The sequence below is a fragment of the Nothobranchius furzeri genome, chromosome 1 (genome assembly GCF_043380555.1).
Source record: "Nothobranchius furzeri strain GRZ-AD chromosome 1, NfurGRZ-RIMD1, whole genome shotgun sequence".
NCBI lineage: Eukaryota > Metazoa > Chordata > Actinopteri > Cyprinodontiformes > Nothobranchiidae > Nothobranchius > Nothobranchius furzeri.
Genome location: NC_091741.1, coordinates 64512385 through 64533680, shown reverse-complemented (window position 1 = coordinate 64533680; position 21296 = coordinate 64512385). Strand labels below are relative to the sequence as shown.

Sequence of the window (21296 nt, the reverse complement as noted above, 5' to 3'; positions counted from 1 at the left end):
CCGTTCTTTGAACGTTGTTTCAGCTGTCATCAAGGATATAAATATTACAGTTACAAAGGACATCACTGGTGCTTTAGCTCACTGAGTAAGACATCAGACTCTCATGCAAGAGCACCGGGTTTGATTCTGGATGTGAACATAGTTCTGGTATATTTTTTTACAGTAAGATGCCCAAATTTTTATTTGAGACTCGCCAAACGGCATTTAATTCACAGATAAAAAAAGATGTGGGTTCAACTTTCATTTTGGAACAATTTTTCAAGCAAGGGAAGGGCATGATCTGAGCATGCAGGAAGACTGACCCATCATAAACCTTTGTCAGCTGTGCTGAAGAGAAAGGTACAGAACCAAATTATTTAATTAATTAGCTGCGCGTTCTCCTTTCCTCTGTCCTCCGGGCCCCCCTCTCAAGAGTTCCTGCTGCTCTAAACATTAAAATAATTATTTCATTTTTGGTTCCTCACTTCTGATTACCTTCAGTGGTGTCTGTTTGTTGCAACCACCAGGTAAAAAAACTAGCTTGTTTTTATTTGACTATTTTTCTGTCCTGTCTCTGTTTATTATCTTCCTGCATCTCCTCTCAATCCTAAAGAAAACTGCTGCCTGGGTTCATATATTTTCACCTTATGAGTTACCTTTGAACTGCAGTTCTAATTGATCTACCGACCGCAAAAACAGCGGAGTGCGCGCTGCTCGCCGACCGCATCAGTGAGGTGAAGTTATTGGAGGACAAAACAGGTGATGCGCCCCACTCCACAGCAGCGAAACGCATCAGGCACAAATAAAAGACTGAAAACATCAATGGAAATGAGCCGACATGAACGATCGCATGTTAAATTTGTTTTTGAGGTGGCGACAACTAATTTGATGTTACTGTGGCCGTGCTCAGGACGCAGATGTCTGTAGCGCGTCAACGATCAGAGCTTTGCATGTGCACGCTGGTTAAGATTAGGATGGGGGTGAGGGGAAGGTTAAATTGCAAGAGGGTAAACGTCACAATTTGGTTAAATGTCCGTTTTACGGTGGGCGTCAGTACCGACACTCTGGCACAGCGCGTTGTCTCCCAATGCACAGGGGCTCGTCACCTGCCGTCTTTTCTGAGGACTGCATCTTGTCGCTCATTATCATGTGACAGCGACTAGTCACTGAAAGGCATAAAAAGTCACTACAGAGCAGTGAAGTCGACTAGTCGACTAGTTCATACAACCCCTAGCACGTACCACGTGCCTCGTGCACGAGCCTACTATTGAAGCTGCCGTTACGGTTTTGGCCTGAGGGGGCAATCGCAAGCATAAAAATTCAAAACTCCGTAAAGTCCCTTTAACAGCTGAAATAGCAGGAAATAATACAGTTAAAGAGCAGATTGTAGAAGAAAGTAGTAGAGTGTGGAAAGTGGTCAGTATGTCCTCCAGCAGTCTAAGCCTATAGCAGCATAACTACAGAGATAACTCTGGATAACCTAGCCTTTTAGATGGAGGCATGTAGGAGGCAGGGCAAGGGAGAGCTGTCTTTACAGACTGTATTCTCCACCTCCCTCTACTCCCCCACTTGTCCAGATCTGGGCTAACATCAGATTTTAACCATAGGCCCTATCAAATAAAAACGTTTTAAGCCTAGTCTTAAAAGTAGACAAGGTGTCTGCCTCACGGACTAAAGCTGGGAGCTAGTTCCACAAGAGAGGAGGCTGATAGCTAAAAGAGCTGACTCTCATCCTATTTTTAGATATTCTGAGAACCACCAGTAAACCTGCAGTCTGAGAGCCAAGTGCTCGGTTAGGATCATATGGAACAAGTTCTGCTTGTTGCAAGAGTTTACAAAAATGGCTTGACATAAAAACAAAGTTTATTTGTCCCTTAAATAACAAAATAACAATTAATACATAATGTTTGAACAATATTTGGCCCCTGTTTGATCAAAGTGGATAAAATACCAACATTTCCCACTGTTAGATGAGGAAAAAAGTTTAATTTTCATCAAAACTGAGCTATTTAAAGCTTCTTTCCGGAGTATTTCTCTTATCTGATGGCACCATCTAGTGGCTGACAAGCATATCACACAAAAAACTTTTGCTCTGTTTGTTGAAGGAGCAAGTCACCCCCTACCAGAGTATTACTCCACTCCCACTTCCTGTTTGAAAAATGCAACAAATGCTGTTACCGAGCAGAACGAGAGGGGGGAGCCACTAACAAATACACACACACACACACCGACATTGTGACATCATATGGTACCAGCTAACGTTCTAGGGTACCTCTTAGCCAATAGCGATCACAGATTTAAATTCAAAGGCAGTGCAGAGTTTTTTACCTGACAACAGTACAACACTGACAGTTTTAGGCAAAAAATAAAAACTTTCATCTAAAATGCACTTAAGTGCGAAACTATTGACTACACGTGTCTGCAGCACGATTAGACATGCATTTATAAAGTTTATCAGAAAAAAAAGTTGATTGGGGGTGACTTGGTCTTTAAGATCGCAACTTCACGTTTCTGTTTATAAATGTGCTTCTGTAGCCGACAAACAGAGCTAAAACACGTTGTTTTGCAAGTATTTTTCTCATGTCATGCATTCTCATATTTATATTTTAGAGACTTTCTTGTCCATGAAAATCTCATCAACTCTGCATCAGCCAAGGTATTCCTTAAATTTGAAGCATCTAAGCAGTAGTTTAACGCTATTGGTTAGTTCAGGTCGGCGCTCAGTTTCCTATTGCACGGAGCACTGTGGGGCAGGGGGCGTGTTTAGCAAAAAATTAATAAAAAATAATTAAATAAAAAAAGACATTGCTTACATTTTATCAAAGTACATGACAAGATAATCCCTTTTACAGATTTCTGAAAAATCATACATCATTTCTGAAAGGGGAAAACTCCAGAAAGCAACTTTAAGGCAATGCAGCTTTTATTTTGACAGTGGGGTGGCTAATTAGAATTTTGAGAAATCTTGAAATCTGAAGAAAAAAACAAGTACACAGAAAATTTTACAGATTACATACAATTATTTCTAATAACAGACAATTGTATACTGCTTTATTTAAAAGGAGTCAATTCTTGACAAAGCTCCTCGGATGAGAAGTGAAACGTCTTCAAGAAACTAAAGTCTAGTAGCCTTAATTTGAACCCTTTTGGATTACCATGACCTGGATGACATAGCGTTCACCAGCATACTCCTTTTTTGGTATTTTTCCATATAAAACAACAGTTATGATGAGCGTTCTCCTCAGTCATTCAAAGCATAATGGTTTGCAATGCATTGAGGGATACCTTCAACCAAGTCCACAGAAGGATGCAAAGGACCAAATACATCCTCGATATAATGGGCAGAAAAAACTTGGAGCATACTTGTATGAAAGCATTCTTAGGATCGGAATAGTCCTAGGTCCAACGGTGATGACCTTTCACATTGAAGTGAGTCCACAAATGTGCATCTTGTGAAAACGGACCATGTATCATGTCATTAGCTCAGTTGTTGCTAAGATACAAATGCAACATTTGTGACAATATTTAGAGATTCTCACCATGCCTCTACTCTTAAAGCTTCCAACGTCAACGGTATGAAAATTGTCCCAAAGGAAATAAAACACTAAATTTGTGCTACAATAATGTCATAAATGCATACATCTCCTCTTGGTATCTTAGAGATTTGGAGTATTGCTTGGTTGTCAACAAAACTAATTTGAAAAAAGATTAGCTTATAATAAAACAAAACTACTTGTGCTTGCGACAGTATTGTTACCAGGGGAAAATAGCTACTAGAGCAAAAATGTAGTATAGAGTATAATTGCTCACTGTCAGAAGCTCTCTCTCTCTCCGGTTTGGGAAAAGACTAATGTGAATAGTTTTCTCAGACACTGTGCAAGTGTAAAGACAAACTCAGGGATTTGTGTTTGCTTTCAATGTTTTTGTCAGTGCAGTGCTGGCTCCATAGACTGGATGAGTCTGGTCCTGCACAACACTGACAGACTTTATCCCAGCCAATTCCAGCTGGCACAGTGTTATAGGAATTTCTGATGAGGCTGTGCGTAGACATATAATTCTCACACTGAGACACAAAACAAATGCTTTGGTAAAGAAATCAGTGATTTGAAAAGACTTGTGGTTACTTGGTAAGCCTCAAAAGAATTTGAAGCAGGTCATAGAGAGTTAGAGCTAATTAAACACCCCAGAGACACTGAACAAGGAATTGTGCATTTTCAAATGATCTGGAGACATTTGGAGCAACTTCATGAGATTATTCAATTCAGCAATTTGGAAATAGTCTAATAGAATGCAACTGAGGTAAAACTTTGAGAACCTTTAAGTGACTTTGGGCAACTTCACGTGACTTGGACAACCTCAACGATTAAGAGTACCTCTAATTTGGAAAATCACTGGGATCATTTGAAATGACATCAGGACTAAGAAAGAGGTGGATTGGCTTGGAATGACGGAGAGAGACTGAGTTTCTTTTAAAAACACTCAAGTGACTCAGAGCAAAGAGACCTGTAATAGCTAGGTGTAAGCTTTTTAAAAATCATATCACTAAAAATTATCCCAGAGACACTGTTCTAGTTTTGTTCTAAATGCAACTGGAACCATTTCTAGCACCTCAATTAGCAGTTATAGCTCTGGTTACTATAGATGAACCTAGTGTGGTTCCTCATGCAGAATCCATTGGAGACGAAGTTGTCTCACTTGTTGGAACTGCCGTGTTGTAACTCTCTGTACCAGAGCCTGTGCTTGCTAAGCAGTGGGGTTAGATGTTATGGGCTAAAAGGTAGATGTGTCACATTTAGAAAAGGTGATGTGGAGATGTGTTGCTGGAAACAGAGACGCAGTCGGAATGTCATGGGTGATGAACAACTTCACCCTAATCAATTTCCAACAAGGACAAAATCAGTTCATCTATAAGAACAGTTCTAGGTTTACTGTAAAGGTTATTACTTACATTGTTGATAGGCAATACCATTCCTCACAGTGCATAATGAGTTATATCCAAGCATGGCTGGAAATACTTGTTCATACAATTTTGAAGATGCCACAAAACTAGAATTCAAAACAAATTTCAAGGTCAACAGATGTGGAACCTGCTCTTAGTGAAAAGTCTGATGCAAGAATAAAAACCATATATGAAGTATTTACAACCTAATCTGGCTGGCTCTGTTAAGTCATTAGCAAAAACGGTTTGTTACTTTTTTGATCTTGTAGCCCAACATCTGCAGTGCAAAGTGCCTCGGGAACAGGTTCCACAGTAACAGTTTGAATGGTTTAATTATTTGCTTACCTTTGGATAAATTGATATTTAATTTCTAAATCCAGTCTTCTTAAGATTTAACAAGAAAAACACTTATAAATCAATCATTCAATCATGAGATAATCACAAGGACATCAAATAATGACGTGTTCGTAAACCAGCACACTAGTGATGGGAATTCCGGCTCTTTTGAGAGAGCCGGTTCTTTTGGCTCAGCTCACCAAAAAGAGCCGGCTCTTTCGGCTCCCAAGTGGCTCCTCAGATTTTCTGTTGCGTAGAGTACATTTATCACCAAAATAATGCAAAACTATATGTATAATAATTTACTAATATAAAAAAATGCAATATATCAAACATTTATCATTTCTATGGATTTAATAACTGAACACTATAAGAAATCTCCACTTTCCGACTGCTGGCGCTCATTTCCTCACCGTCTTCGTCGCACTCTCCTCTCTCGCTCTCCTTTTTCCTCCTCCTCATTCCCTCTCGTCTCCCTCTACCCACATGTACTCTGCTGTGTGTCTGAGTCTGATCCTTCCTCTTCCCCGTTCCTACTGCTCTGTGTTTGGACAGTCTGGACACGCAGTTACACATGTTGACCAATCGCCTGTAGCTTTCACCAAAGCAAGAGGGGAGGGGGGGAGGGGAGGGGACGGCTCCCAATGACGAGCCGGCTCCCGTTGTTCACTTCAAAGAGCTGGCTCTTAGAGCCGGTTCGTTCGCGACCGACACATCACTACAGCACACAACAACATTCCAAACTGGCAAACAATTCATGGAACCGATCAAACTATAACAAGGATCAAGTCAGGCTTATTAAAAAATCAAAATAACTCATTTTGATTTTACTACAGCAAAACCAGAAGCACTCATGAAAAATAAAAATTTGTAGTGACAAAATTTGGTTGAATAAAATTATCTGCTGGTAAAATAAATGTTAAAAAAACATTTGTTTCAAAATAAAATTTAATAGAAAAAATACAGCCTGCTACGCATTATTTTTGGTGTGCATGTGCACCAGTTGTGTGCACCTGATAATTTCTCTGGTCGTAATTGATTACTTTTGCAGACCTCTGGTCGGCACTGGCAGCCCAAAAGTGAGCCGTGGTTAAGAATAGCGGAGTTAAAGTACACCACTGACATTTACTGATGACTACTAAGGTGTAAAATTTGTTTTATTTCTGAAAGCCAGTGAGACAGTCATAGTTACTGAAATGTTTATTGCAGATTCATCCCTTTATGGGGAAGTTAAACTGCATCAGATTAGATACTTGCAGAGTTCATGCAAGAAGATTTTTACAGTAAGAGTTCTATCAAACATGAAATATTGGCACCTTATGCATCCCATACGATTGGAAGAGCTGATAAAAGCTGCAGAAAAAATTTTAATGGCAAGAAGTTGATACTGATCTACTGAAAGAATCAGTTATTCACAACAGGTGTTACAACAGGTGTGTAAGGACAGACCCCACTTTTCCAAGTTAACAGGAAAGAAAAGTGAACTTACAAAGATGCGTTTAGACCTGCTGCTATGCATACAGTCAAGAATAAAAGAAGGCTTAACCCAAAATGTGATGTGCCATGAAAACAGCTCATCTTAGCTAGTCTAATGCCCAAGAGGAAAGGAATGACGCAGACTACACAGAAACACTTGCATAATTAAACAATTTAGTGTAAAGAAGGCATTGATAATTATGTGAAATCTGTTGTGGACTGTTGTTACAGGCTTTTATGTAACACATCAGAAAATGTGTATTACATTTTACTGTGATTAGCTTCAACTGGGACAAGCCTGTGGTTACATTTAAATCAAAGAAAGAACAAACAGCATCTTGAAGGTGGGGTATGAGATGTTTTTTTTCTGAAGCAGTGTATTGCATAAAATGTTCATCACATACCGATTGCACTCAAATTAAATGGTTTTGTTAAAAAAAATTATTCTAATCACTCCAGAAATTTGCAATCCTTGAAAAAACTAATCCAATCATTGTGAATGTTCCACTGTTACTGATCGAATTATAAACCATCCACCAAACAGCCATCTGACTGTCCCTCCCCCTTCTGCACATACCACTGTATGTGCAAATATTGCAAATTCATGGCATGGAGCAGTTAAACAGGAAGTGAAGCAAGAGCCGGAATAGCTAGTGAAACAGACGGAATGTTCAAATTAGGGTTATCACGGTGTGAAAATTTAACCTCACGGTTATTGTGACCAAAATTATCACGGTTTTCGGTTTATCGCGTTTTTTTTAAACGCGTTACATTTTCAGACAACTACATAAACCCTGTATATCAGGAAAATATTGTCCTAGTTTGTGTCTAAATTTAGCCTAAAATGTGTTATTGTGTAATGATGTTATTCGTTTACATTTTTCCCCTTTAGTCTTTAAAATACCAATATTTCCCCATAACGTCTTATTTTTTGTCTGTTTGATGTCATCATTTTAAAAATATTAGATCAGATGATACTCAGTGCTCAAGTAGTCTTCTAATCAGATACTTTTTTTTTACCCTTACTTGAGTAATAAACCCTACATCAGGAAAACATTGTCCTCGGTTTGTGTCCTTCCAGTGAGCTTTGCAGATGTGGGAAAATGTCATCAGGCAGTAATCATTGTTAAATTCATAATTATTCTCGGAGAGAGACCAACTCTTATCTGCCCCTGGGAGCCCCGTAATGCATAGCGTCATTTCAACATGGGGGTGTCCGCGACACGGTTTATATGCAGGTAGCGGCGCTGCGGCTGCTTTATATAGCAACTCGTTGCATTCTCCCTCAACCCAAATCCTCGGATCACGCATTTTAGCTAAAACGCTAACGTTAGCTTGCCTTGCGTTGACTGTAGAGTTGTGGGTGATGGTCACGCAGATGGGTCATGAGATTTGAAGCGTTGCTGCCTTTCAAAGTCACTTTTTCTGCACGTGCTGCAAACAGGATAGCCGTCTTCTATCAACTGTCCCTCGGCATTCTTCAGATATCCAAAAAATGCCCGTACTTCCCACTTTGTCTTCTTTGAGGGATAATAAATGTCCTGCGCGCTGCTGTCTCCTCCTTTGGCCATTATTTCAGCTTTAGCTTCAAGAAAGTTTTGGTTGTAAATAGGGCTGGGGGTAAACGATTATTTTTAAAACGATTATTCTGACGATTATTTTATCGAATAGTCGACTATTCTAATGACTATTTAGAAAATTAATCTAATGATTATTTTTCTATTGCACAATTAACAAAAACCAGAAAATCTCAAATAAATTCCTCAAAAAAATTGATAAATTCTTACTGTAAGAGAATAAACACTACAGGCCTTCCATTTTGTATAACACTGCGTTTATTGTGTTGCGGTTGGTTATGTTCTGGTGACGTGTAGAACTTGGGAGTGCAGGCTGCTGCCTGAGAGGTGGTAGAAGATGGAGTGTCTCCATGCTGCTTTGTTTTGGTCACTTATGTGCGTGAGGCGAGTGGTCTTACGGGTTAAACCAAACTCAGGTGATATTTTACACTAAACCGAAAACCCACAACACTCTAAATGTAATAAAAGGGAGATCTACACCACAAAAAAGATGAACTCTAAACCAAAACGTAACAGCTTATCCCAACGCAAGAAGCTGTTAGCGAAGATGCTAACAGTAGCTTTACCAAGGTTAAGTTCAAGTTACCAAGTTTAAATAAACCAAAAACACCCAGCAGCAAACAGACCAGCACGGAGGAGAGACTGCTACCACCAAAACAGCTCTCCTCATGTCTGAAAGAAGCTCCTTAATGAAGGGAGAAGCGCTCCCGGTGATTTTCTACATCTGCGATAGACACGAAGCAGCGCATCTGACCCCGGAAGTTGTTGTCCGTTGCCGGGAGACGAAGGGACAAAACAGGAAAATAATATAGTAGTGGACGGACGTTGTTCCGGGTCTTCGGTATTTGGCGGAGATGTTAGTGAAGGCGGAGAAGAGGGCGAACTAGAGGAAAAACAGGCAGATTCTTCCTCTATTTACAAACTCCTGGGGATGCAACAAGTGGGCGCGGTGCGTCGACTTCCGGATCTGACGTCGACAAATTTTTAGAATCGAGCCGTCGACTTCGTCGAGGCTTCGCTACAGCCCTAGTTGTAAACAACAACATAACACGATGATCCACCGAGATAATATAACAAGACGGTTATTGTCAACTTTTTTACCGGGGTTTACCGCTGCACCGGTTACCGTGACAACCCTAGTTCAAATAATTGTCTTAGTTGTTTTACGTGTTTGGTTTAAAGTCTGATTCTGTTCTTGTTGAGAAATATTTAGATGATGGACTTGTTGTCTGTGATGTCAGCCCGCCCTGTCAACTGATAGAGCTGTCAGTCAGTTGCCTCTACAATGCTTGTGGTTTTGTTTGCGTCATGAACCGGTCTTCACGGCAGAGAGGACAGTGACTGGGCGGAGGTTCTGGGTAGATTCTGGAAGTTTTGGCCTGTTGTTCATGAGGTTTTTCCAGATTTTTAAAGGCACTGAACTGCTGGGATTTAAAAGTTATGAATAAACCCAGAAAGCTAAAAACTGCCAAGCAGTGGGAGAAATTCAGTGAGACCATGGAGCAAGACTTCCATGCGGCTTAGAGGAGATTCCGCGCAGGAGGGGAAAGCAGTGCACTAACAACACTGTTTATAGTAGGGATGGTGCTGCTGACCTGGACTTGCGACGTTGTGGATCGGTGGGTGGAGTACTTCGAAGATCTCCTCAATACCCACCAGCACATCTTCCAGTAAGGAAGCGGAGTCTGGGGACTTTGGGTTGGGCTCTCCAATCTGTGGAGTTCAGTGGTCAAAAAGCTCTTTGGTGGCAGGGGTAGATGAGATCTGCTCAGAGTTCCTTAAGGCTCTAAATGTCGTAGGGCTGGTTTGGCTGATACAGCTCTGCAGTATCACATGGACAACAGGGGCAGGGACCACAGGGTGTGTTCCAACTACAAGGGGATCACACACCTGAGCCTCCATGGTAAAGTCTATTCAGGGGTTCTGGAGAGGAGGGTCTGTCAGATAGTTGAACCTCGGATTCATTGTGGTTATCGTCCTGGCTGTGGTACACTGGACCAGCTCTATACCCTTAGGAGGGTCCTGGAGGGTGTGTGGAAGTTCGCTTAATCAATCTACATGTGTTTTGTGGATCTGGAAAAGGCGTTCGACTGCATACCTCCGGGGGCCCTGAGGGGGGTACTCCGGGAGTATGGGGTAGCAGACCCTTTGATACGGGCTGTCAGGTCCCTGTAAGACCAGTTTCAGAGTTTGGTCCGCATTGCCGGCAGTAAGTCAGGCTCATTCCCGGTGAGAGTTGGACTCCGCTGAGACTGCCCTTTATCACCAATTCTGTTCAAAACTTTTAAGGACAGGATTTCTAGACTTGGCCAAGGTGTTGACGGAATTTGTTTTGGTGGCCTGAGGTTCAGGTCTGTGCTTTTTGCAGATGATGTGGTCGTGTGGACTTCATCAGAACGTGATCTCCAGCTTTTGCCCAAGTAATAAAGCAGCTGGGATGAGAATCGGCTTCTATAAATCCAAGACCTTGGTCTTGAGTCAGAAAAGGGTAGAATGCCTTCTCCAGGTCAGGGATGAGGTCCTACCCCAAGTGGAGGAGTTCAAGTATCTCAGGGCCTTGTCTATGTTCACGAGTGAAAGAAAGATGGAGTATGAGATCGACAGACAGATTAGTGCTGTGTCTGCAGTGATGCGGGCATTTTATCGGTCTGTCATGGTGAAGAGAGCTGAGCCAGAAGGTGAAGGTCTCAATTTACCATTTGATCCATGTTCCAACCCTCACCAATGGTCACAAGCTTTGGGTAGTGACCAAAAGAATGACCTCGGAGTAGAACCGCTACTCTTCCACACTGAGAGGAGACAGTTGAGATGGCTCACTCATCTGGTTAGGATGCCTCCTGGTCCTGGTGAGGTTTTCCAGGCACGTCCAACTGGGAGGAAACCTAAAGGAAGACCCAGGAAATGCTAGAGGGACTATGTTTCTTGGTAGGCCAGGGAATGCCTTGAGATTTCCCCCCGGAGGAGCTGGCCCAAGTGGCTGGGGAGAGGGAAGTCTGGGCTTCTCTGCTTAGGCTTAGGCTACTGACCCGTGACCCAACCCCAAATACGCAGACGAAAAAGGATGGATGGACTGTGGAGCAAAAAAATAAATAAAAACTCTGGAACTGAGTCACAAACATGAAGGAACTACTCTCAGTTTGTCTAGTTCAGGGATTCCCAAAGTGTGGTGCGCGCACCCCTGGGGGTGCACGAGGTGAAAAGTGTAATGGCTGCGGAGCTCAGAGAAGTCTGTCATATGTCACCATTAGCGTAGCAAGAAACTCATTTGTGGGTGGGCCTAAGAAAAAGTAAGTGGGCACAATAAATGTAATTGAAAGCAAGTATATTTTGCGCGCGCACGTGTGTGTGTGTGTCCTCCGCATGTGCCCTAGCTTCATAATAACAGTGCGCTGAGCTTCAGCACTCTGGCCTGTACACGCCGATATGTTCCGTATTTGATCATTTTTAACGGTGTTGGAGGAATCTGAAGGTGGCGAGTCATTCTGGCAGATTGTAATTAACACCTGTCTCATGCAGGTGTTCTGACATTGTAAACCTCACACACAGAACATTGTGGATGTAACAAAATAAATCAAGAAATGATTCCCATCTGAGCATTTTAGCATTATTTTATTATTATATTAGCACCAGGCGCATTGCAAGAATTTCAAAAGTGTGGGGGATGTTGTCTGTGCCTAAAATTATTTGATGTTATTCATCTTGTTAGTTTAATTTCCATAATAGCGGAGCAGGTGCGAATTTTAGACGCGTCATGCATGTCTCCGTTAAACTGTTCAGAAATACAAATCCAGGCTCTTGTCTCGTTAGATTGGTGTAACTAAAGTTTGTACTGAATTAAACTTTACATTAAACCATGTTGAAAAGAAAAGGATCCGATTAAATCGTTTCCCCCTCATTTACAGTCAGGAAGTACAGCGCAGTGCGCGTGGCTCTGGGGTTAATCAAGTTTAATTGTTTCTCTTTGCAACAATCTTCACAAGAAGGTAAAACATTTAAATGGCAGGTTACAGATATTTACATTTGACTGTTTATTTTGACGGATACACTCAAGGATGTTGGTTGTTTTGAAAGAATTACCCCGACGCACACTGATACACACACAGATGAACTGACATTTTAATCGTTACGCACATCGCGGAGGTAACTAAATCAATCAAGAAATGATTCCCATCAGAAAATCAGAGCTTTATACTGGACACTGTGCTCAACGTGGATCGGAGCGCACACGGTGGACAGTGAGCTGAAGATCTAGAGAGGAGCGCAGCGCAGAACCACGGCGCATGCATTAAGATTTCCTCCCACTGAAACGGTCTGGAAACCCGGTCTCTCTGAGGGATGTGTCACTTGGAAAAATGTTCGCTGATTATGAAACTTTGGCTGAATAGCGCTTGTTCCTGTCTCTAATATGGAGACGCATGACGCATCCAGTCTGAGGCAGAACAGCCTCTTCAGCTCAGAAAGCACCTGTAGAGACATTTGATCACGCACAAAGTTTATGGAGCAGAAGCGGTCGGGCCACGGCAGGTGAAATGTTCCTAGCCTACATGAAGTGAAACTGTTTAATTGTAACATTAATATGTTACTGGACACACTGGTCTGGTTGATTAGACCAGTGTTTGAAGTGGAAAACACACACACACACACACACACACACACACACACACACACACACACACACACACACACACACACACACACACACACACACACACACACACACACAATAAGCGCACGCTGCGCAAACTCCGGCGCGCCGTCAGACTGAAGGCAGAAATGAGCGCTGTCTCCTCCGTGATAAAAGCTTCTGAGGTTTCATAACATTTTTCATTGAAGGTCAAATTAAGATATTAGCTTCTATTTTGGGATGACGTATTAAAGTCGGGTCTGCTCCAGCCAGTGACTCTGAACCTTACAGCATGTTACTGCAGCATTTGTTATTCCAGTCCGCGTGGCAGCGGATCGCAGATTCAGCCACACCATAAAACAGCAATAAGTCGGTCTGACGCAAAAGTGAACCTCATGGCTATATCGTTTCCATCTTTCCCCTATAGACATTTGATTACGCACAAGTAGGTGACCAGTTCAGGTTTATGCAGAGCAGAAGGAAGGAGAGCGCTCTGGCCGCACAGGTTAAACATTCCCACTTTTAAAAAAACGTTAAATTGCATTGTTTATGTGCTACCTGGGCACTCTCAATATTTATTTAAAATTAAATCAAAGGAAATTGTAATGGTATTGAATGTTTATTAATTACTATTTAAAAAATGAAAGTGATGGGGAAAAAGGTTGATCATATTTTTTTAACCCTGTCTGTTTAAAATAGGGTTAAACATATATATATATATAGCCATGCCCTGATGTGGGGGCTGGGGGGTGCGTTGACATGGTCAGGACATAGAAGGGGGTGCGCGGCTAAATAAGTTTGGGAACCACTGGTCTAGTTGAACCTAGACAAAACTAAAAATTAAAATTCACCTGACAAAATTTTAACGCTTTCTGGTGGCAAGTTTGGGGATGCCACGTGAGATGACTGCTTACTGTAGGACGTCATTTTTTCCACTGCTGTAATCTTCCAGGAGCATCAAGCTCGGCTGAGCAGCTGTGTCATCAGATATTGTGAGAGTCTGCACTGGAAAACGCTCCGTGTAACTCAATCAGCACAACTCTGCTGCTTGTTAATCATTCATAAAGTCTATCACTCAGCCATTTCATCCCTGCACAAAGCTGTCCAGAGAGACTTGGTTACAGGTAAAAGTCCTGAACTAAAGATGTTTCTGTAGCAAGACTGAGTGAGGAGGAATTTCCTGTTTTTTCCAAGTCCTTCAGAGATGCCAGTCTATTCATGTAATGCAAAAAACGTGTTTGGCCTCATTCCCCTGCAAACAAAATGAAGGAAATAGTACCTTAAACTCTATATCTGTCAAAAGGATTTAGTACTTAAACATTCTATTTATGTATTCTTTGGTTCACGGAGTACTCAAATATAGGTTTCAGACACCACACATCCTACATGGCTCTTTCCAGCATTGAGACATCTGCATTTTGTGACTGGCTTCTTTCTTTTTGTTCCAAGATGATAAATGGGGCTCAGTGATTTTTGTGATGCAGAAAACATGCAAGGAATTATGTAATTAAACAAAACAGAATTTGGTACAAAACGTAAAATCTCACTGAGTTCACTAAAACCAGGAAGTATGGAAACATGGTGGTTTCTGAGTCATCTTTGCCACTGCAGTCCCCCATGCCTGTTACCTGGGTCGGCCAACCCAAAAATCTGAAACCGCAAAGTTTAAGCGCAGAACAAAACTCCAGCATTGTCAGGAGTCTGTATCAGTAAAGCAATCAGAGATTCGTGTTCCTTTTGTTTAGGAACAACAAATAAAACGTTTTCAAAGTTTTCAAAGACAAGAGTTTGAGACATTTGAAACATTTCAGCTGAGGAAGAATTTTGGTGAAAACTTGTTTCTGTTCCAAGTGAGAAAGTTTTAAGTGGCCAACATAAGGATTCAGTCCATTACTTTAGTCTTTACATAAAATAAAAGAACCCTTTACTTGTCGTCCAAAGGTTTTGTTTGTGTTTATTTACTGAAATTCTACAAGTTTCTGCATATCTGTCTGTCTGACAGCATGTCAGCTGTTTTCTAGTGACCTTTGGCTAGCTGCAGGCTCTTCCTGGACTTAGTCCAGATGGAATAGGGTCAACGCTTGCAGGATCTTCAGTGTTGTTCAGTCTAAAGGAGCAGCCGTGTTTCCTAGACTGTCTTGTCTTTCAAACTCAGTTACCAGAGAGCCAACAGGCTTCCATGATGTCAGCTTGCTGTGATGCCTTCACACAAACTACTCAGCTGACTCCGAACATGCAAACCTTGTCACATGTTCGTGTTCCATTTCTGTCAAACCCAGTCACAGGTGGTCCAGCTGTGGTTTAGAACTCCAGCTGGAGTAATGGGTGGAGCAAAACAAAACAAAAAAAAAACAGACCAAATTCCTCCTGTATGTTCCCAGCATGCACTGCAGTCCACCCTCTGGTTCCGGGTGACATTAAATATTGACATTAGGAGCGGTGTTCCTCCCTGGGATGAAGCCCAGGAAATGTTTGCTCTGCAGCATGTTTCATCAGTGGATTCCAACCAGCTGAGCTGCAGTTACACCTTTAATTCCTGTCAGTCGAAACTCGAGCAGAGTCTGCTACAAATGTCCTAATTTACACTAAACCATTTTGTTCCTTCATTAGTTTCTCCGCCTACATTAACCACTGTGCTTTGGGAGCACTAACAGGTGCGTGGCAGGTTGGGTGTGTTCTTTTGTCCCTGAGGACACTGATCATGTTTCTTTGGAGACAAAGGTTTCATGTTTGAGTTAAAAACAAGAAGCAGATCCGCAGTTCCGCTTCTACAAAATCCAACCGCAAACAAACCCGGGGTTAGAACCATGGTTAGGACCAAGACCAAAATCATGATCAGGGCCCAGACCAGAAGATATGATTGGAGCCATACAGTGCCTCCACTCATTTATGGAGGTACATTCTACTCTACTAAATGCTTTCTTCATAACTTATTCTTCCATCACCCTTAGTGGAGGAGATTTGAGTCACAGACATCCGTATGCCCAAACAAAAGTCTATCTGACCACTACCAGCAGACAAGGAAGGGGACGCATCTTGCCCAAAGATAATGACCAGAACGGACAAACCCTAGGTTTTAAATCGCAACCCACCAATTACAGGGCAAACTCCTAACCCCTGAGCCACTGGCGCTCTACAAGTGGCAGACCTAGGTGGGGCTCATAGAGTGCAGTATTTACAAAAGTTAGTTAGCTAGCTTAGAAACCAACTCATACCTCCTCCCTGCTGCTGTGTTCACCAATTTCATCTCATTTTTGACATTGCCAGATTTCTCACCCTCATTTTAAACCATTATAATTTACACTCGCGTTGAATTAAAAGTGCAGATCCCCACCTGTTATCAGTTGCTGGCTGGGTTACAGAGACAAGTTTCTGCTCTCACAGCTGGTCAAGATAATGAAAAATCTCATCATGCTAAATAAATAACATTTTTCACACACGTCCTTCTACATTGGATCAATATTATTAATGTCTAGCAATTCACTACAATGGACAGTAGCACTTTCCTCGATAGGGGGCCTAAGTCACACCCATCTACTTCCGGACGATGGGTCCCCAGAAGAACGAAAAAATGTATGCAAGTCAATGAGGCTAAAAACGCTATTTTCTAATTCCACTCGTTATGTGCCGTGGATTTCACACATGATGCCCATGAATTTTAAAGATGAATGCTTATTTTCGAACGGGGGTAACCTTATTTTAGATTGTGTGAAAATAAGTCCAGGATTACAAATGCGCTTCACAAAAGTGACGTCATCGAACCAGACACGGAGAAAAACAAAGGGAAAATGGCTGCAAGTTCAGCGAACTTTAAATCCTTCCTTCAAAGTGAAAGAACCACCATAAATCTGGCCATGTGGTAAGTAGCAGCTAAGCTAGGGGAGAGGAGATTATGTGGTGATGTCATATATGCGACGTGCCGATGTCTGGTTTGTAGTCATGCTCAGTACGAACTTTTACAAGCTGATGAATCTCAAAGTACGTGACTGGCGTGGTCAAAATACCCATCATTAGTTTTCATTTTAATTGCAGTACAACATAAATGTGATCCAGGGTCAACGGCAAAGCGCATTAGAAAATCGCACTTTTAGCCCCGTTGACTTGCATACTTTTTGTCGATGTTTCAGGGACCCATGAGCCGACCAGAAAGGGAGGAGACTTACGCCGGGGACACACCGGCCTCCGAAGCGCCGCAAAGCTCCGGGAGGTGAAGCGCTCACGAAATTCGCCCGCTGCTCCTCAGTTCAGACCAGACGCTTGTTTCTCCGCTCGAGGCGTGCCTCGTAGTTTTTCTTTTAACCACTTGGTGTCCTCCATTTCCTCTCCATCTTTTCTCTGCTCTTTTCCTCTACACCACCCTCCCCCTTGCCGTGTGTGTGTTTGTACGTGTGTGTGTGTGAAACTATGGTGTGAACCAGTTGTTAATAGCTGGCCTACGACTTTCTGCCTCTCCATCCTGTTTGCTCCGGTTGAAAGACACCCAAACCACATCCCCTTCACGTGGTCACACACACACACACACACACACACACACACACACACACACACACACACACACACACACACACACACACACACACACACACACACACACACACACACACACACACACACACACACACACACACACACACACACACACACACACACACACACACACACACACACACACACACGTGTGTGGCTTTTATGCAGTGTCTGTTTACAAACACATTTGACTATCGCAGAATTGTATTTTGAAATGCTTTATTTTGTTAAATTTACCGGCCTGCCTCTTATGTCTAGGTTTGACTTCCTGCCAGAATTGACGCGGTTCACCCACGGCTCGCGAATAGAGCAGACGTCGAAATGATTACTGCACGGCGCGCGGCGCTTCGGCGGCCCATGTGGTCTATAGAATAGGATAACAAGGGCGCCGAATGAAGGCGGTCCCCTTTTCGCGGCGCTTCGGCGGCCGGTGTGTCCCCGGCGTTAGGCTCCCTATAAGATCTTCATTACTAAAGAAATAATAAACCATCACATTTGTCATTTTAGCTTCATCACAGTCTCGTGAAAATTATGAACATGAAAGAAGTGTTCACTGCATTTGATTGGTAGCTGCTATCCATCCCATCTTCTGCCTCCATCCAAAGACAAGGTTTACACCCTCATCTGTTCTTGCAGCAACCGCACAGGAAGCCATTACCATTTTATGATGTAATCAACAAAATAAAAGCAATAAAAAGCAACAAATTGTCTTGATGTGGACTAGCTTTACAGGGGTTTTAATGTTCACATTGTAAGCGTGACGTCACAAGATGGGCTCTGAGTAGAGCCACCGCTCCTCCATCTTCAACAGGTGAGAAGTGGTTCTTTGCAAATTTCTCCATTTGTGATATCACAAATGGGACATTTATGAAATGCCTAATTTCAGAAACTAAATTCCTAAATAGAATTTAGGACTGCATTATTCATGCAAAGAGCCAGTAAAAAATACTGTCTGATAATATTCATATGGTTCTCAGAAGGCTAAGGTTACAAAAACCTGAGAAGAGAACTAAATATGAAACATCATCAAGGTAAAACCAAACATTGAAGTGTGTGCATTTCAATTTGTGGACTCATTTTGTAAAAATACAAAATACAGAATAATGCAATTAAAATAGACTAAATAGCTTTTTTTTAATGATACAAAAACTGTTCTGTCACCTGACAAGAGGAACATTACAAGAGGAACAATGATGTGTTACCGTGCTCTGATGTTATTAGCCAATTATAAGCCTATTGCAAGTTACTTTGACATTTTTTGAACTGCTAATTCAAATGTGGTACATTTCTTAATGCCATTCTTAAATATATAATTTTTTATTTATTTGTTTGTTTGCAGCCCGATCACAAATGCACTTAGCTGGTTGGGCTAAAAATCATTTTGATTTACTGGTGTGATAGTAGCTGATGGAGTACTAAGACAAAACTACATGTTTTCCCCCCTCAAATTTAAGAAAGCCACCACGGCAAATAAACAAATTGTTACTTTTCAGCCACGTTTGACATTTTGATTTCAAAACTGGTTTGTAGAAAGTGGAACAGGGCTTTTAGCCTGTCTTTTTTTTTTATTTATTTATTTTTTTTTTTTAGAAAGGCCTTAACCCATAATGAGAAATAGTCATATGCACCTTAAAGCTTATTTGGGGTCGTTTTTAGTGTTCTTTTATTACAATAGAGAACTAATATACAACAAATCCTCAGATAAATTTCTTTAATAACTGAATTTAACATATTTGGTGTGTTCTTGTTGTGTTGAGTTTCAAATTCCATCTTTCAGTTCTTTTTAAAACACACAAAAGGTTTGTTTACCTGCAACGTTTCGTTTGCGGCTGCAAACATCAGGCTGACGCCGACCATATTGTATTTATTTAAACTGCTTGTAAAAAAGCATGACTGAGACTAACGCAATGCTTCAGGACGTTATCAACGGTCTGGTCTGAAGGAACACCTGTTAGAAGGAACACCTGATAGGACAGCTGTCTGAACGAACAGCTGTCTGAAGGAACAGCTGTTAGGGAGAACAGCTGTCTGAAGGAACAGCTGTTAGGGAGAACAGCTGTCTGAAGGAACAGCTGTTAGGGAGAACAGCTGTCTGAAGGAACAGCTGTTTAAAGGAACAACTGTCTGCAGTAACGCCTGCACTGATATCTGAAACTGTATGGATGTTTTGGAGCTTTAAGTCTTTTGACAGGGATATTGATCTGGTCTCTTATGTCTCCATCTGAACAATTCTTAAACCATTCTTAAGTTTTACTAAACTTCGCTGAGGAATATTCCACTTGCCAAAGAAGCCTGTACTGTGAAAACCTGTCAGGTGAGCTACAGGAGAGCGGCTCTCACCTTGAGTTTCTGGACTGTGTTAGCGTCCTCCTCTCGACACCAAACAGTCACTCCGCTTTTGTTGTAGCGGCTTGTCCATCCCTCCAAACTCAGACACTGATCCTTGAAAGACAAAAAGTCCGAGTCGTCTGGGATCCGAACCGGCATCTCTGTCCTACCACGAGTCGTTCAACACCGACACCAGCGTCCCGCACGCTGCCCTCACAGCGGACACGCGGCGGCTGCTCCTGGAGCTCCGAGCTGAACCGGACCTGAGAAGGGGTGAGTCGGAAAGGCAGCCGTCGACTGACTAAACCGTACAAGTATGTGGACTACGCTCTAGAACAAAGTAGAACAGGAGGAACACGGCGGACTGAGGAGGAACAGGTGATGCTCCGGTTTTTATCCGCCTCCTCTTGCATGCGATAGGAAGTAGGAGGTTTCACTCTGCTCAGGTGAGGTCACCTGTCACTCTCAACTCTGATTGCACCAGGGAGCCTGCCGTTCAGGTCAGGTTCCGAAACATTTTGAACTAAACTGTTCGTCTGAGTACTGAACGTGTTCTACCCAACATTTGATAAAGAAAAAAAAAGAAGAAGATCTTCCCCCTCCATTTCTATGGTACTTCCGGTTTCTGCAGCGTGATACAATTCTGTTTTCAAACCCGATCGGCTGCTCATCTTCTCATTAGAGCCTTTCTCAGGTGTGTTCAGATATCTTCAGGTGCTGCTTTAAATAGGGGGCCTCATTTATAAAAGTTTGCGTACTGAACGGTTATCACTGAAGGCCTGCTGACACGGCGGCACCTGTAGAAATAGTCAAACCCTCCAATCCAGTATTGGAAAAGTTAGTTTTAATTATGAACAGGTTCAAAGTTCAGTTGTTAAAACTAACTATTAACTAAAATTAACTATTTCAGCTCATAGTTCATGTTAATTCAATTTGCTGAACCCAGTTTACAGTTCCCCTATAGTCGTGTCCTGGGTCGACCCAGGACACGTTGGAGAGGTTACATCTCCAATCTGGTCCGGGAACGCCTTGGGGTCCTGCCGGAGGAGCTGGTGGACAAGGCCGGGGAGAGGACGGCCTGGAGCTCCCTAATTGGGATGCTGCCCCCGCGACCCGGACCCGGATAAGCGGAGGAAGACGAAGACGAAGACAGTTTACAGTTCCAAAAAAGACTAAGTCTGGTCTTTGGCAATAGATCATGTGAACTAGTATTCTGGGGCAATAGCTCATCATATAGAAATGTGAACTAGTATTCTGGGGCAATAGCTCATCATATAGAAATGTGAACTAGTATTCTGGGGGCAATAGCTCATCATATAGAAATGTGAACTAGTTCACATTTCTATATGATGAGCTATTGCCCCCAGAATATGGACATTTTCCAATTGTTATCCACACTCCCACCCAGCTTCAGCTGCAGTTTTACCCCTACAGTATACTGTAAAGCTATTATATATATATATATATATATATATATATATATATATATATATATATATATATATATATA

General features: G+C 42.1%; 1 protein-coding gene across 2 annotated transcripts in view; it reads right to left on the bottom strand.

The window, feature by feature from the left end:
* stard15 (StAR-related lipid transfer (START) domain containing 15) overlaps nt 1-20389 on the bottom strand; it is a 40163-nt gene extending 19774 nt beyond the window's left edge. Inside the window, exon 1 of one of the 2 annotated variants that reach the window (XM_015952593.3) lies at nt 19799-20389. In XM_015952593.3, coding sequence (XP_015808079.1) covers nt 19799-19945 — 147 coding nt within the window. In that variant the 5' untranslated portion in view covers nt 19946-20389. Of the gene's footprint in view, nt 1-19267; nt 19745-19798 lie in introns of those variants that run through there. The other variant, XM_054739435.2, reaches the window with a different exon arrangement.
* Between the last annotated feature and the right edge of the window lie 907 nt (nt 20390-21296).